This window comes from Podarcis tiliguerta (assembly GCF_965153285.1).
Source record: "Podarcis tiliguerta genome assembly, chromosome: 13".
In the NCBI taxonomy this organism is placed as follows: domain Eukaryota; kingdom Metazoa; phylum Chordata; class Lepidosauria; order Squamata; family Lacertidae; genus Podarcis; species Podarcis tiliguerta.
Genome location: NC_139546.1, coordinates 38,545,603 through 38,561,274, shown reverse-complemented (window position 1 = coordinate 38,561,274; position 15,672 = coordinate 38,545,603). Strand labels below are relative to the sequence as shown.

Below are 15,672 nucleotides of genomic sequence, written 5' to 3'. Positions count from 1 at the left end.
CATTAGGGCTTTAAAGGTAAACACCAGCACTTTGAATTGTGCTTGGAAACGTACTGGGAGCCTCTTTCAAGACCGGTGTTATGTGGTCTCGGCGGCCGCCCCCAGTCACCAGTCTAGCTGCCGCATTCTGGATTAGTTGTAGTTTCCGGGTCACCTTCAAGGGTAGCCCCACGTAGAGCGCATTGCAGTAGTCCAAGCGGGAGATAACTAGAGCATGCACCACTCTGGCGAGACAGTCTGTGGGCAGGTAGGGTCTCAGCCTGCGTACCAGGTGGAGTTGGTAGACATCTGCCCTGGATACAGAATTGACCTGCGCCTCCATGGACAGCTGTGAGTCCAAAATGACTCCCAGGTTGTGCACCTGGTCCTTCAGGGGCACAGTTACCCCATTCAGGACCAGGGAGTCCTCCACACCAGCCCGCCCCTGACCCCCAAAAACAGTACTTCTGTCTTGTCAGGATTCAACCTCAATCCATTAGCCACCATCCATCCTCCAACCGCCTCCAGGCACTCCATATGACAAATTTCCAGACAAAACTCTTTCAGGAGTTTCATGCAAATGTTAAGCTGCATCAGAGACAAGATGGATCTCTGCAGGAACCCACAAACCCAAAGGTCATATATGGATTTATCCATGTCAGTTCTTTCTCCACCTTCCTGCCTACAGGTAAAGATAAAAGGTTAATTAACCCTTGGACGGTTAAGTTCAGTCAAAGGTGACTATGGGGTTGTGGCACTCATATTGCTTCAGGCTGAGGGAGCTGGCATTTGTCCGCAGACAGCTTTCCGGGTCATGTGGCCACTGGGGAAGTCGTAATTCTGTATTGATTTGTTTTGGATGTTGTATGTGATGCCAATAAAAGGTTTGATGATGATGATGATGACTAAACCGCTTCTGGCGCAATGGAACATTGTGACGGAAGCCAGAGCGCACGGAAATGCTGTTTACCTTCCTATCACAGTGGGACCTATTTATCTACTTGCACTGGCGTGCTTTCAAACTGCTAGGTTGGCAGAAACTGGGACAGGGCAATGGGAGCTCACTCAGATCGCAAGCCCAAGAGACTCAATGGTTCAGACCACAGTGCCACCCTACAAAGAAGAGATCACTGCCCATAACATGCAGTTCTTCAATGCTTAATCTTGCAATGGGTCTGGCTCTGTTTACAATAACATGCTATCAGCAAACTTTATGATCTGGATTGGTAGGCCTGAAACTGAGGTTCAAAGAGCAGCTTCACATCCTCCTACAATGTAAGATCAAGGGGGGTGGGGTGGAGTGACTCTGCTGTGAAGACAGGTTGCAACATTTGGGACTTTTTAGTTCAGGGAAAAGGCGAGTAAGAGCTGACATGATTGAAGTTCATATGGCATGGAGACAGTGGTTGGAGAAATGTTTTTCTCCCTCTCTCGTATCACGAGAACCTGGCAGCATCCAGTGAAGGAGTGTTGGAAGATTCAGGACTGAAAAATGAAATTACTTCTCCATGCAACGTAGAGTTAAACGATGGAACTTGCTCCCACTGGCCACCAACCAGTTACACTCTGGTAAAACACTGAGTCCAGTCAGTTATTAAAAGCGAACAAAACAACAACAAAAAAGTTTCTTTTACAAACATTAACAAGTTTGTGGTTTCTCAGATAACATTCCTGTCAGTATCTTAACTTTAGTTTCTTTACCGGCCTATACCTCCTGACTGATTATCTCAACTGTTTGACTGACTCCTCTTAACCGATTCTCTCACTCTCTCACACCAGGCTAGCCCAACCCACAGACTTATCTTCTCTTGTCTCTTCTAACTCCAGACTGTCTTCTCAACAACTCTAACTCCTAAAAAAACCCCTCTGTGCTTATACCTTATACAGTTAACTCCTCCCCTTGGGTTCCCATTGGTTAGTCATTTTACAATTAGTTAACCCTTTCCCTATGAACCCAGTATGATGTCACACACTTAGGAGGGCAAACGCCACACCTATATATTGCCAGGCCTGATTTGAACCTGCTTTGTCACTTCTACACATTCCAGGAACCAGCAACAAGCTCTCCCCCTCACCTTTCCTGGATCATACTTGCCAATTTTTAACTTGCCTTTTTGGAATTTTGAGCATTTTGAGCGAGTTCTCTGGGCCGGCGCTATCCTCAGTCTGTCTGAGGGAGGTGCCTCAAGCACCACTCTGGAAAGGGTGGCATATCTGCATCTGGGTGCTGTGCCCACTCCCTGCCCCTTGCTTGTGGCGCTGACACCTCCTACTCCCTGGGACAGTTTTTTCAGGAAAGCAGGAAAGCTTTCCCTCCTCGCCCACCATTTTCCTTCTCCATTTCGTCCCCCTTGCTTTCCTGCTTTCTTCCTTCTCCCTCTGTTTTCCTACTCCATTTCACACCCTGCTTTCCTACTTTCCCTCTCTCCCATTACAATAATCATCCTACAATACTAATCTATTTTCCCCTGCTGTTCAAAGTTCACTCACTTTATTAAATGACAATTACTGTACCACCTGCTCTCTCTGAGTGTTTTATCAAATGACCTCTCAGCATTCCATGGACACTTTTAGACTTTTCCATGTAGGATTCAGAGAATCATAGACTTGTAGAGTTGGAAGGGACCACGATGATCCTCTAGTCCAACTCCCTGCAATGCAGGAAGCTGTCACCCGAAGCGGGGCTCAAACCATGAGGCACAGAGGAGACTGTGGTGTCTTTATTATATTTGGTTTATTTACACATATATACAGCCTGAGCCTACTGTTCAAAGCATTACATTTCAAGAGGGTCCCTTGCTTCTCCCATAGGTGCAGCAGCTTTAAATCCAAAACAGAAATCTGCTCTCCGTTTACAGCCTTTCAGCCCACATGATTCTTTGCCTCCACCTTCTTGCTAGTCACCACTAATAGACCTGAAGGATTTCCGTCCCTGTCCACATCAGGCAAACCTATTGGCCTTTGTTCATCTAGCTCCCTCTGGCTCAGGGTGGGCTGCATCCAGAAGATTCTTTGCCTGGTTGGTGGCTTTCTTGATTGTCATCACCCTGCCTTTGTTTGCTTATGACTTGACCATTATCAGGCTGCCTCATGAGTAAGCTGTCTTGTGTTATTTCCAACACTTGCTAGATCCAGGGATTCAGGGGGTTGCTTAAATGCTAGCCCTTTTCTGAATCCAGAGATTTAGGGGAGTCTGACCGCCTCCCTCAGCAAACTCATAACCATACATTGTGCTGCATCCATGCGCTTCCTTGAATGAGGGGCTTTGCTTACCATATATAAGAGAATTTTAGTGTGGAAGGCAGGCCTGGAAACCTACTGCAAAAGTCCTCTAGAAGAATGCTATACCAGGACTGCCAGTTCTTGTCTCTCTTTTTTATACACACACACACTGCCTTAAAAGCACAATAAAACATCAAATATTAAAAACCTCCCTAAGCAGGGCTGCCTTCAGATATCTTCTAAAAGTCAGATAGTTGTTTATTTCCTTGACATCTGATGGAAGGGCATTCCACAGGACGGGCGCCACTACCGAGAAGGCCCTCTGCTTGGTTCCCTGCAACCTCACTTCTCATAGGGAGGGAACTGCCAGAAGGCCCTCAGAGCTGGACCTCAGTGTCCGGGCTGAGCCATGGGGGTGGAGATGCTCCTTTAGGTATAACACATACTTAACACATAGAGTGAGTCTTTAAACTGTACAGCTTAGTACCAGCACATAGCCAAACAGGATCAGGTCCAAAAAGAGTGTGAGAATTTGCAGGGCTGATTTTTCTCTAGAAAAACAGCAAATTTTAAATTTGGTTAACAAAACAAACAAAAAACAAACCCTTGAGCTAACTTTCTGAAATTTGGCAGTTACTTCCCTCTGGAGGGACTACCATTTGTCCAAATTACATGTACCTATGGGAGAAAACAAATAAGTTATGGCCCTTTTGGTTCCCCCACTCTGAGTGAATGAGAATACAGAAGATTCAAATATCTAGGTGGTGATTCAGATCCAGGGTCCTGATTGGTTCATATTGGGTCTCGGTTGCACCTAATCAGAACCAGATCCCAAACTGATTGTACAATGCTTGCATCCGCATTTCCTGATAGTAAACACCACTCCCACCAATGCAGTCCATTGGACCAGCTGCTTCCAGTGTCCCTTGATGAAATGTGGCACTGATGCAACACGCTGGCTGGGCCTGATGGGAGTTGTAGTTTGGAACGTCTGGAGGGCAAGAGGCCAGCCAAAGCTGAAACTCTTCTATCAGTATGTATTTTCCTGGAGCACTGGGAACTGTAGTTTCATTGGAAGCTTGGGTTGTTTTTGTTTCTGTTTGAGATAATTGTTAGCAGTTTGCTAGACTACAATTTCCAGGATTCTCTGAGGGAAGCCAACGCTTTATAAAACTGGAAAAAGTTTGTAGTACTGAAGTGTTGTAGAGGATTCTGGATGGCAGCCATGGCTGGGCTGAGACAAAACAATTTGACTTCCAGATATTTTTGGAGATTGGCAGGATCAGATAAGGCAGGAGAGGGGTCACCATTGTTCGCTGATAAAAAGCCGAGGTTTAAACAAAGAACTGCTAGTTCCTAGGAGAGAGAGGGAGAGAGAATGAATAAGTTTATATGGAAGTGTAACAATTAAATACTGCCAGGAGAAGAAAGAAGGGAGACTTCACAGCCAAAGCAAAACCCCACTGAGCCTTCGACCTCCACGGCCTCCTCTTTAGGCTCTGGGAAGGTTCTCCTCATGAGCCACGATGACTTTCCCGCTTCCCCCTCCATTTCCAGGTTCCTGGCACTACGCATACATGTGGCTGCACACAAATAGTTCACGTGCAAGAGGGGAGTTGCCTGTACATCATTTTATTTTATAAAGTGTATATCTTTAATGGCTGGTGTTTTTTACATTTTGAATTTTTTAAACTCAACTCATCATTAACTTCTGACCTTTATATATAAAAAAAACAACAACATATAAACTGCTTAGAGGTGTTTACAGCTAAAAGATATGCCAATCTGTGAAATACGGTAAGTAAAATAAACGAAGAGCTGATGGGCACTAGATTGGCTGGCCGTGATATAAGACTTTCCTCCTTTCTCCCCCATGGAGACAGGATCAGAATCCATCCCTCTCACCTCACAGTGGGTGGGGCATCAGGGGCGACTGGCCCTCTAGATGCCTTCCCTCCCAGCCAGTTTCATGAGCTGGCCCTCCTTCTTTCTTACCTCTTCGCGGTGAGGCTGAGAAGTCTCTGTGCCTCATCCCTGCAGTTGATAGCTCTGAGGACAACAGCCGTCACCTGCACAGCATAGTCCTCCATGTAGAAACTCAGGAGGAGTTGACTCAGGTCCATGACATCTGCCTTCTCCAGTGTCCCTCGGGGGATGTTGTCATGGCCTTCAATGACAGGGATCTCGTGGAGCTTGAGCTTGAATTTCTTGAGTTCATCCTCACCCAAGTTCTCCAGAGTAGACACCAGGCAGTCTCTGATGCTCCTCACTGTCGCTCTGCATTGTCACCCCCCGAGGCAGGGAAAAACAAGGCACAAAGCAAGAGACACTCAGCAAAGGGACCTGAGAAGGAGCCACACCATCTGTAAGTGGGAGCGGAAAGAAATGCAGGTTGCCCTGGTGCTTAAATTTATCAGATATAAGGGCCAAGCATCACAATGCTGAGGTGGCAGCTAAACTCCCTCCTCCTGCTCTTTAAAGATTAACAGGCAACATCTGTCCACTTCAGGGTGTTTAGTCCTGTGTGCTGTGTGAGAGAGAGTGTTTCATTCCATTTCCATTTCAGTTAATTTCAGTTTCTTATGAAACTGCTGAATCTACTTACCAATATATAACACCATTCCAGATCCAATACTGCTGCCGACTAGGGGATAAAGATCTCCACCAGTTGAAAAAACAAGAGCATGGAGACAGCGCTTAACTGATGCATAACAGGAGGTAGTTCTAAAGGGCAGCTGCTGCCAGAATAAAGACTCAATTTCAAAACAGACCTCCTGAAGAGATGGTTCCAGCAGGAGGTTTTGTCCTGAAAAGTGTGCAGTAATCCCTGGGGTATAATAGGGGTAAGTCTATCATTTTGGCATCCTGATTTCACACGGAGTAGTAGTAGTAGTAGTAGGAGGAGGAGGAGGAGGAGGAGGAGGAGTAGGAGTAATAATAATAATAATAATAATAATCAAATTTTATTCCCCAGCCACTCTAGGCAGCTCCCAACAGAACACTAAGAACAGAATAAAAATTCAATCATTAAAAATTTCCCTAAACAGGCCTGCTTTCAGATGTCTTCTAAAAGTCAGATAGTTCTTTATTTCCTTGACATCTGATGGGCGGGCATTCCACAGGACTGGCGCCACTACTGAGAGGGCCCTCTGCCTGGTTCCCTGTGACCTCATTTCTCACAGGGAGGGAACTGCCAGAAGGCCCTCGGCGCTGGACCTCAGTGTAGGGTTTTGTATGAGGAATAGTTTGTGTGTGAGGTGGAGATTTATGTGACATTGTGTGTGTCTGAGGTGTGTGCCTTATGGCTGGTGAGCCTGCATGCTCCATAGGTATGCTTCTGTGCAATGCATGCACAGTATTTGTGTGTGTATTCTCTGTGTGTTGTGTGCACATACATTGGCCATGCCCACCAGTGACCTGTGACCCTCAAAGAGGTACCTGGCCTTTCATGAGGAACAGTTAAGCCCTACCTGCTTTCCACACTGTGTCCTGATGCAGAATGGGACAGAGTGCAGCAACCAGCACCTGGAAAAATGAGAGAGAAGGTGTGTTTATGAAACATGCAGGAACTATGGGAAAATCATAATCACTGGATATGAACCCAGGATTTTCAAATCTCTCCAGCATTTTGCATCATGAACAAGTGTGTTGATTGAGTTCACTACCAACAAGCAAATGGGAGCAGGGAAAGAAAGCCAGGAAAGTAGAAGCTTTCCCAGTGTGCTCAGTTTGAAAGGTTGCAGTCTTGACAATTTCTGGGCTGGACTAATTATTTCTTTTTAAGAAAAAACAAAACCCAGAGAAAGTGTGCCTGGCACAGCAGGAAACCCTCTATTTAGACAAATGTGATTGCTGCTGTGTGGGGGGATAGTGAGGTTGCTGGGGGTTGTTAGTAATAATAATATTAATTTATTATTTGTACTCCGCCCATTTGGCTGGGCTTCCCCAGCCACTTTGGACAGCTTCCAACAAAGATTAAAAATACATTAAAATGTCACACATTAAAAACTTCCCTGAACAGGGCTGCCGTCAGATGTCTTCTAAATGTCAGGTAGTTGTTTATCTCTTTGACATCTGATGGGAGAGCGTTCCACAGGGCGGGCGCCACTACCGAGAAGGCCATCTGCCTGGTTCCCTGTAGCTTTGCTTCTCGCAGTGAGGGAACTGCCAGAAGGCCCTCGGTGCTGGACCTCAGTGTCTGGGCAGAATGATGGGGGTGGAGACGCTCCTTCAGGTATACTGGGCCTAGGCCGTTTAGGGCTTTAAAGGTCAACATCAACACTTTGAATTGTGCTTTAGGAGATGCTTAGCAAACTAAAGCTCCCAGAATTCCTCACCACTGCTGAAATGGCTTTTTAAAAAGTATGGTGTGGTGATACAAGCCAACTATGGTTGGCCGTCCTGCCTGCTGACTCCCAATCTATCATGGCAGAGGTTTCCTGGCCCAAACTATGACTAATCAAATAAGACAGTCCTAATAATCTATCAAATGCATCTCTTAAGGAACCAGTCACTCTCTGTCCCCAGTACTGGAATTACATGGCTGGAGAGGGGGAGGCGGCCTATAGGAAGGAAGCTGAGCAGTTGGGGGAGCGGTGCAGGAAAAACAACTTATTCCTTAACTTAAAGAAAACAAAAGAGATTATTGTGGACTTTAGGAAATGGAAATGGAATATTCAGCCACTCATTATTGAGGGGAAGTGCGTGGAACAGGTCTCGGTGTTCCGATTTCTGGGAATGGAGTTGAGAGATGACCCAACCTGGGGAGAAAACAGTAAAGACCTGATGAAGAGAGCACAGCAGAGGTTATATTTTCTGAGAATCCTCTGGAAAAATAATCTCTCAAAGGACCTGTTGATGGCATTTTACCATTCTGCTGTTGAGAGTGTATTAACTTATGGTTTGTGTGTGTGGTTTGGGAGCTGCACGGTCGGGGGGAAATTGCTGTCTAGGGTTGTAAAGACTGCAGAGAGAATAATTGGGTGCACTCTTCCCACCTTGGATCAAATCTATGCTTCCAGGTGTCATAAGAAAGCTGCAGAGATAGTGCAGGATAGTGCGCACCCCGGAAATGATCTCTTTCAGCTTCTGCCTTCTGGAATAAGGTACAGGGTTATAAAGACTAGGACTAGCCACCTGAGAAACATTTTCTATCCAAATGCAATTTTGGTTTTAAACGCAGTGTAAGGTAGTCTCTATGGGAGTATATTGTATTTAATTATGGGGAATTTTTAGGGGGTTAACCAAGCTGGGATAGCTGGGATAGCAGGCTTGTTGGTTTTTGAATGTCTGATGTAGATTTTTTCAATTTTGTTGTTCTGTATGGGACAATGACAATAAAGATTATCGTATCATATGAAAAATGATATTTTAACAACTGACATTCAGCTGAAAACTGAGAAGTCCAGGTGGTAAAACATACGGGGAGAAACTAATGTCGCCCTCTGTGACCTTTCCTGCTTGCCAGACAGAGCTATCCCTCCCCAACAGCCAAGTACACACATCACACCCTTTCTGGCTGTTCTGGGGGTTCTCTTTGACCCTCCAAAGTGCATTTGAGGGAAGTGGCGGGTGAAGGGAGGAAAGCCCAATTGAAGTATCGTGAGCATTTGCACTGGATTCCATTAGCACACTGGGTGTGCTGAATCCAAGCCAAAGCTGTTTCCACGTTGCGTTGAAAGAACTTCATCTGGCACCAAGGGAGATTATAAAGCAATGGGCAACCCGCACCGGAAGGCGATTCCCTAACATTACAAAAGTGACTTTTCTGTGGTACTGTATCACCAGCCACTCTGTGCTGCCATTGGGAGGAAGGTGGGATTTAACTACGAGGAAATAAGTAATTAAAACCTGCAGACCTTGCTCTGAGTTTGAAGGAGAAGACGTCATCTCAGGAGGCTTTAACTCTTCTGAAAGAGAACAGGAAAGAGGCAGTCAAAGAAGGAATGTGACTGCGATGTCCTTTATCATCCTGCCTCCCAAATTATGGTCCAACCTTCCAATTTTCTTCCAACTAAGCTCACCTTGTGTCACAAGGGCCTCCCAGATGAGTTCATTCTTGCGCTTCTTCATCACACTGAAGTTGAACATGTCTTGCATTTTGTGAGCAAACAGTTCCACATACTGCTGCAGCTTGTCAGCATCTAGGTATTGAAACTCCACTTCCTGTGGGGAAGCATGAAACCTCCTTATGTGCAAACAAGGCTTAGCCCAGTCGACCAGTCCAAGGGAGTCAAATTAAAGGGTGACAAGGGATCCTGGTGGAGTCCCTCCCGTTCTCATACTTCACAGCCATGCCTCTGCCCTAGCAAAACTTTATCATCTTTGCATCTCACCTTGGGACAAACTCTGACAACATTTGTCTCCACAAAGAAGCGACAGCCAATTGTCAAAGGTTTCAGGGTCCAAGGGGGCTTCTCTATTCTCTGTGAAGGGCACTGTACTTCATGCTCATGAACCGCCTGGGAAAGGCAAAGAAGGGCACTTCTGAGTTATGCAAGAAACGTAACCAATTTCTGGAAGACTGGATCCCTACCCCTTTCTTGGCTTTGTTGCAGCATTTAAGGCAGGGATGGGGAACCTGCAACCTTCCAGATGTCATGAGTCAGGAATGACAACTAAATCACTCTGGTAGTAGAGACCAAAATATGCACAGGTAATTTGATGTTGGCTAGCAGTTTGGTAAATTAGCTCAAGCCCAACAAAGGGAGATACAGTTCATGAACCATGACACACTCAGAGGCATAATTTTGCATAGCTACTCTGTCAGGCTTACTATGCTCAGGTAAATGATCCAGGCCATCTGGAATACCAATCAGAGTTGGAGAATCCTGATTACCTTTCTCAGAGAAGAGTCATTGGGTAGGAGATACAGGTGGAATTTTGGTGAGCTGAATTGAAGCATTTGATAGAGCAGTGCCACAGTGTGGACCTTTATCTTTCGCTTAAACCATGACGTTCTCAAAATGGCTCCACGGGGAGAGAAGTTTGGGTTTTCCAACACAACATGATACGGTCCCACTCTGTCTGGCTTCTCTAGACTCATTCCCCCTTCCACAAAATGTGCAATGTGGACTTGGGAATCACTTTTGCCTGGAAAGCAGCACAAAGGAAAAACAAACAAACAAACATGTCACAAGTGAGAAACTGTGGACCATCTGCCACCTTGTGTCAGTGAAGTCAACTATTTATTCAAAGATAGAAGGCAGGCCTAGTGAGCATAGGAACTCCTTCTGGTAGATCTAGTCCCCATGAGGCAGTTCCCTAAGGCTCCTTTCCCCCTGGGTCCTTCCTAAGCAATCTGAGACTCCGTTGCCATATCTGTATTTGCTCTGCTCTCTTCATACCTCTTTAGTGGTGCGGGGTGACATTTTCTGTAGGTGAACACTTATGGTGTGAGGCACCAGCTTGTGAAGGCGATTTGGGGGTGGGGTGGCGACATTGTGACGTTGCATGCATGAGTATAGCACCTCCCTCCCTAAGCCAGGCAGAAGCTTCCTGGGCTTTGGAAGGGGCGCTAGGTCTCTGAAAGGATGCTGAAGCCCTGCTGCCTTCTTCCCAACATTAGGCGGGCTTTGAGAAGGGGACGGGAAGGCTCTTGCACCCATCAGAGTAGTGTGCCTCTCTCCCTGAGGTAGGCAGAAGCTTCACAGGCTTTGAGAAGCAGGTGCCAGGAGAACACTTAGGAAACTAGCCTCTTCCCCCAAGTCCACTGACCACATGCCACTGTACCTCTTCTGGTTCTGGGAGACCAGTGGGGAAGGGAGCTTGTCGCAGCAGGAAGGTGAGACTCCCCAGGCTTCTTCAGCAGCCTGCCTCACATCTGTCTCCTGGCCCACCTCCTCTCCAGCCTCCACTTCTGCCTCCAATTCTGGACTGCTCTCGGCCACAGCCTCTCCCTGCTCAGTAAAGTACCGTATTTTTTGCTTCATAATACACACTTTTTTCCTCCTAAAAAGTAAGGGGAAGTGTCTGTGCTTCTTATGGAGCGAATGCCTACGGATGGCAGGGGGATCCTGCTGCAGTCACGAGCTGAGCCGGGGAGGAGGGAGAGAAGGAGAGCCCACTCACTTTAAAGGAGCAAAGTGGGAGAGGAGAGGAGCTGCTTACAGTTGGCTGCTTTAAAGTGAGCCTCCTTCCCTCCTTCCTCCCTGGCTCAGCTCACTGAAAAGCTCCTTCTCCACACACCCCACACATGCTCCTTGTCCCTTCGGTGTTTTTCCTTCCCGCCCCACTTAAAACGTGGTTACAAAGCACGGATCCACATGGATCCTCAGGATTTTTGCATTGGGTCACCACAAATTCACCATCAGATCACATAGCATGTCCATGGCTATAGCCTGCACCAAAAAAATCACACACCCACTGTTGCCTGGGGCCGCAATGGCGCAAAACGTGGTTACAAAGCACGGATCCACATGGATTCTCACGATTTTTGAATTGGGCTACCCCAAACTCACCATCAAATCACATGTCTGTGGCCATAGCATGAACCACAAAAATCATACATCCACTGTTTCGTTAAGAATATATTTTTTTTCTTCTTTTCCTCCTCTAAAAACTAGGTGTGTCTTATGGTCAGGTGCGTCTTATGGAGCAAAAATTACAGTGCCTCAGTTTTTTAAAGTCTCTGTTGATGAACATTTTGGTTTTTGAATAGCATAAACCCAAAAGTAAATGCTTCGGTTTTCGAATACGCCTTCAAAGTCAAACAGGATACGCAGCTTCCACTGAGTGCAAGTTATTTGTTTCCTTATCTGCAAACAATACCTCAGTTTTTGAATGTTTCAGAACTCAAATGGTCTTCCGGAACAGATTACGTTCAAAAAGTGAGGTACTGCTGTATTTATTTTGTTGCAAGCTTTTTTTACCTGCCATACCTGCAAGACACAAGAAGTGAGGGAAGTGAACAGCTGCCACAGCCTCTGCTGGATCTGCTTCAATGTTGATCAAAGGCCCAGCGACAACCCAGTCCTCCATGTTCTGTTCGGCCAGGTGCTTAGACCATGAATCAAAGTGGTAGGTGATGGTCACAGCTGCTTTCACCTCAAATATGACATCAGTATAAAAGCAAAGGAAGGATCCAGCCTCCGTGAAGCATAGTCTGAATGGCACAAAGGGAAAAATGGAAAAAGAAGTGGATTGAACACCAGCCGGACACCCTCTGCATCTTCCTGATGGAAAGCAATCCCCACTCCAAACTCCCCCCCCCCGAACCTTCCAGGGAGGAGGAAGAGGAAGACAGTATTGGGGGGGTGTCTTTGCTCTCCTACTGTTAAGGCTTGCTGGGTTCTGGAAGATGGAGGGTCTGGAATGCTTTCTACTGATAACATGTTAGCTGTGCATTGCTCTGGCTCTCCCATGATTTCCCAACTTTCCCTCTCACCTGGCTCTGAGCTGTGACCTCCCTCAAACCCCTGTTCTAAATCTATACTGTCTTCCTCTTCTTCCTCCCTGGATGGTTCGGGGGGGGGGGGCGTCTCCACCACTCCTCCTCTGCCCAGTCCCTGACACAGATGTAGTTTGGGAACGTTTTAGAGAGGACCACCACATGTGATGATTGTGAGACCTTCATATACCAGATGTGTTCTGCGGAACACTTCTCTGAAATCTAAAAAGAAAATCAACTTTCCCTTAAAGGAGAAAGCTCTGCAAGATCTGAGAGAGACATTGCTCACCTGTATCTTTCACAACTCATTTCTGAGTCCAAAAACACCTCTGGTCTGATTGTCTCTGGAAGATCCTGTTACAAAATAATTTATCATTAATATGGGCACCAGACCCCTTTTCCACCTGAAAGCAGGACATGCCTGTCTGTTTCTAACACCCATATGACCACACCAAGGAGCACTGCTTGAGGTCAAACCCACAAATACAAATATAGCTACTTTGTTCTGCATTCATTTTGGCCATAGTAGTTCTCACTCAGGTCTTACAGTTTCTTATGAAAGGTTTTTTCTTTCACCTCAGCAGTATTCCCCCTGTTCCTTACAGAGAGCCCCTGCACAGGTTTCTCCCTATTAACATTTAGGGATCCATATTTTTCCATATTCCATATTTTTCTTTTTTACCATTATCCCTTCTAAGGGTGAAATCCACCAGGGTGTCTTCGGTTCTAGTAGTTCTTTGTATTTTGCCCATACTCTGTATATCGATTTTCTTATGATAGGATTGGTAAATCCCCTGTGAACTTTCACCTTTTCGTATCCTAAATATGCATGCCACCCATAGCGTTTATTAAACCCTTCAAGGTCCAATAAATCTCCATCCTGTAACAATATCCACTCTTTTATATACATATGCTTTATTGTTCATATTTGCATCTGTACATCAAAGACATACCTTCCTTATTTTACATTAGTCAATTTTTTCAAAACGAAAATCCAACAAAAGAATGTAAGTCCTCCTACAGTACATTTAATACATAAGCTTGACTTCCTGTCCTTTCCCAGTTTTTCCACTCAAATAAACCTATTGCCTCAATATATTACTCATGAAATTAAATCTGTTTTCTAACAGAGATTACTCAAAGACTGCTATCAAGTTCAGATTGCAACAATTGTTCTTTAAATATCTCCTTAGAGGTTCCCAATTTGAAATGAACTCCTGTTTTGACTTATCTTTGATCTTTTCCGAGAGACTGTCTAATTCAGCATATTCTACCAGCTTTAGTAACCATTCAGATTTAGTGGGAATTCTGTCACTCTTCCAATGTTTTACTATAAGTACCCTTGCGGCAGTGGTGGCATACAGAAAAACGTCTTATCTTCCTAACAATGTCTGAGTATCTCAGCAGCCATTCTCCCTCCTCACATGCAGAGAGAGAGGCAGAAAGACAGTTGAAAAAGACAGTTACTGGAATAATAGTTGGAAGAGAATGGAATGCCTCTCTCATGTGACCCACAGGCAGCCAATCACGTGACAGATACAGCGAAAGGATCCCCCCCTTTAAAATACAGAGTCATTTAACATAAGAAAACATCTCCATTCCAGGAATTGGGAATGCACTGCCACAGAATAGGTCTTCAAAGAGGCTCTAGTCTGTGTTCAGACGGACTCATTCTGCCAAGTTCGTTGTAGTCACCCTCTCTCACATTTACCGTAATCATTACCAGCTCCCTAGAGAACCAGGTGGCTGGTTTTGCTCCAGTTCCTGAGCAGGGACACTCAGGAGTAATCTGTCTGGCTGTGTCTTGCAGATTTGGAATGAAATGTTTCAACAACTGCTATATGCAACAGCGGCCGCCCAAATCTTAATTGCAATAAACTGGAAAGGGGAAAGGGTTCCAACAAGTTTGGAATGGTAGAATAAATTAGTTTGGAATGGTAGAATAAATTACTGGAATACGCATAAATGGCACAACTGACTAATCGGATGAGAGGTAATAAAATAATAATAATAATAAATTTTATTTATATCCCGCCCTCCCCAGCCGAAGCCGGGCTCAGGGCGGCTAACAACAATCAAATAATCAAACAATCAAATAATCAAACATTCTAAACACAATTCATTATATAAATTAATTAAAATCAAATTAATGGCAACCGTTAAGCAAAATTCTGTGCAGGTTGCCAGAGGAGGGAGTCAGGCTGGGCCCTGACCAAAGGCCTGGTGGAACAACTCTGTCTTGCAGCTGCATTTGCTTTTTCCATGGCTAAGTATAGCTTACTGCAAACTACTATTCCCATTTTGTGTGTGTGTGTGGGAAGCCTGGACAATTAAAGCAGCATGAAATTGACAGGCTTTGCAGTAGTGTGGATCTGGCTTAAGTGAGAGGAAAAATAATAATAATAATAATAATAATAATAATAATAATAATAATAATAAAAAGAAAAATAAAAAATTTTATTTATATCCCGCCCTCCCCAGCCGAAGCTGGGCTCAGGGCAGCTAACAACACTAAAATAGTGCAACATTATAAAACATCATAAAAAATTAATTAAGATCAAATTCAAAATTGATGGCAACCATAAACTAAAGTTTTGTAAAGATTGCCAAAGGAGGGAGTCAGGCTGCACCCTGACCAAAGGCCTGGTGGAACAGCTCTGTCTTGCAGGCCCTGCGGAAAGATGTCAAGTCTTGAGGGCCCTAGTCTCTTGTGACAGAGCGTTCCACCAGGTTGGAGCCGCAGCTGAAAAAGCCCTGGCTCTAGTTGAGGCCAGCCTGACCTCTCTGTGGCCTGGGACCTTCAAGATGTTTTTATTTGAAGACTGTAAGTTCCTCTCTGGGGCATACCAGGAGAGGCGGTCGCATAGGTACGAGGGTCCTAGGCCGTAGGCTTTGAAGGTTAAAACCAGCACCTTAAACCTGATCCTGTACTCCACCGGGAGCCAGTGCAGCTGGTATAGCACCGGATGAATGTGATCTCGCAGCGAAGACCCCGTAAGGAGTCTCGCTGCGGCATTCTGCACCCGCTGGAGTTTCTGGGTCAGTCTCAAGGGCAGCCCCACGTAGAGCGAGTTACAATAATC

General features: G+C 45.4%; 1 protein-coding gene and 2 long non-coding RNA genes across 4 annotated transcripts in view; 2 read left to right on the top strand and 1 right to left on the bottom strand.

The window, feature by feature from the left end:
- The window catches only part of LOC310662833, a 67,118-nt gene that overhangs the window by 33,777 nt on the left and 17,669 nt on the right, over positions 1 to 15,672 (top strand). The window lies entirely within an intron of this gene.
- The window catches only part of LOC310662779 (caspase recruitment domain-containing protein 8-like), a 37,085-nt gene continuing 24,107 nt past the window's right edge, over positions 2,695 to 15,672 (bottom strand). The window contains exons 4-12 of one of the 2 annotated variants that reach the window (XM_083409885.1): positions 12,879 to 12,943; positions 12,072 to 12,304; positions 10,040 to 10,293; positions 9,537 to 9,662; positions 9,225 to 9,366; positions 9,060 to 9,110; positions 6,672 to 6,726; positions 5,197 to 5,478; positions 2,695 to 4,557 (exon numbers count right to left, since the gene is read on the bottom strand). In XM_083409885.1, coding sequence (XP_083266011.1) covers positions 4,551 to 4,557; positions 5,197 to 5,478; positions 6,672 to 6,726; positions 9,060 to 9,110; positions 9,225 to 9,366; positions 9,537 to 9,662; positions 10,040 to 10,293; positions 12,072 to 12,304; positions 12,879 to 12,943 — 1,215 coding nt within the window. In that variant the 3' untranslated portion in view covers positions 2,695 to 4,550. The remainder of the gene's footprint in view (positions 4,558 to 5,196; positions 5,479 to 6,671; positions 6,727 to 9,059; positions 9,111 to 9,224; positions 9,367 to 9,536; positions 9,663 to 10,039; positions 10,294 to 12,071; positions 12,305 to 12,878; positions 12,944 to 15,672) is intronic. The other variant, XM_083409886.1, reaches the window with a different exon arrangement.
- Positions 14,151 to 14,474, top strand: LOC310662837. The gene is made up of 2 exons (XR_014504328.1): positions 14,151 to 14,269; positions 14,400 to 14,474. It is a non-coding gene; the product is annotated as an uncharacterized lncRNA (long non-coding RNA).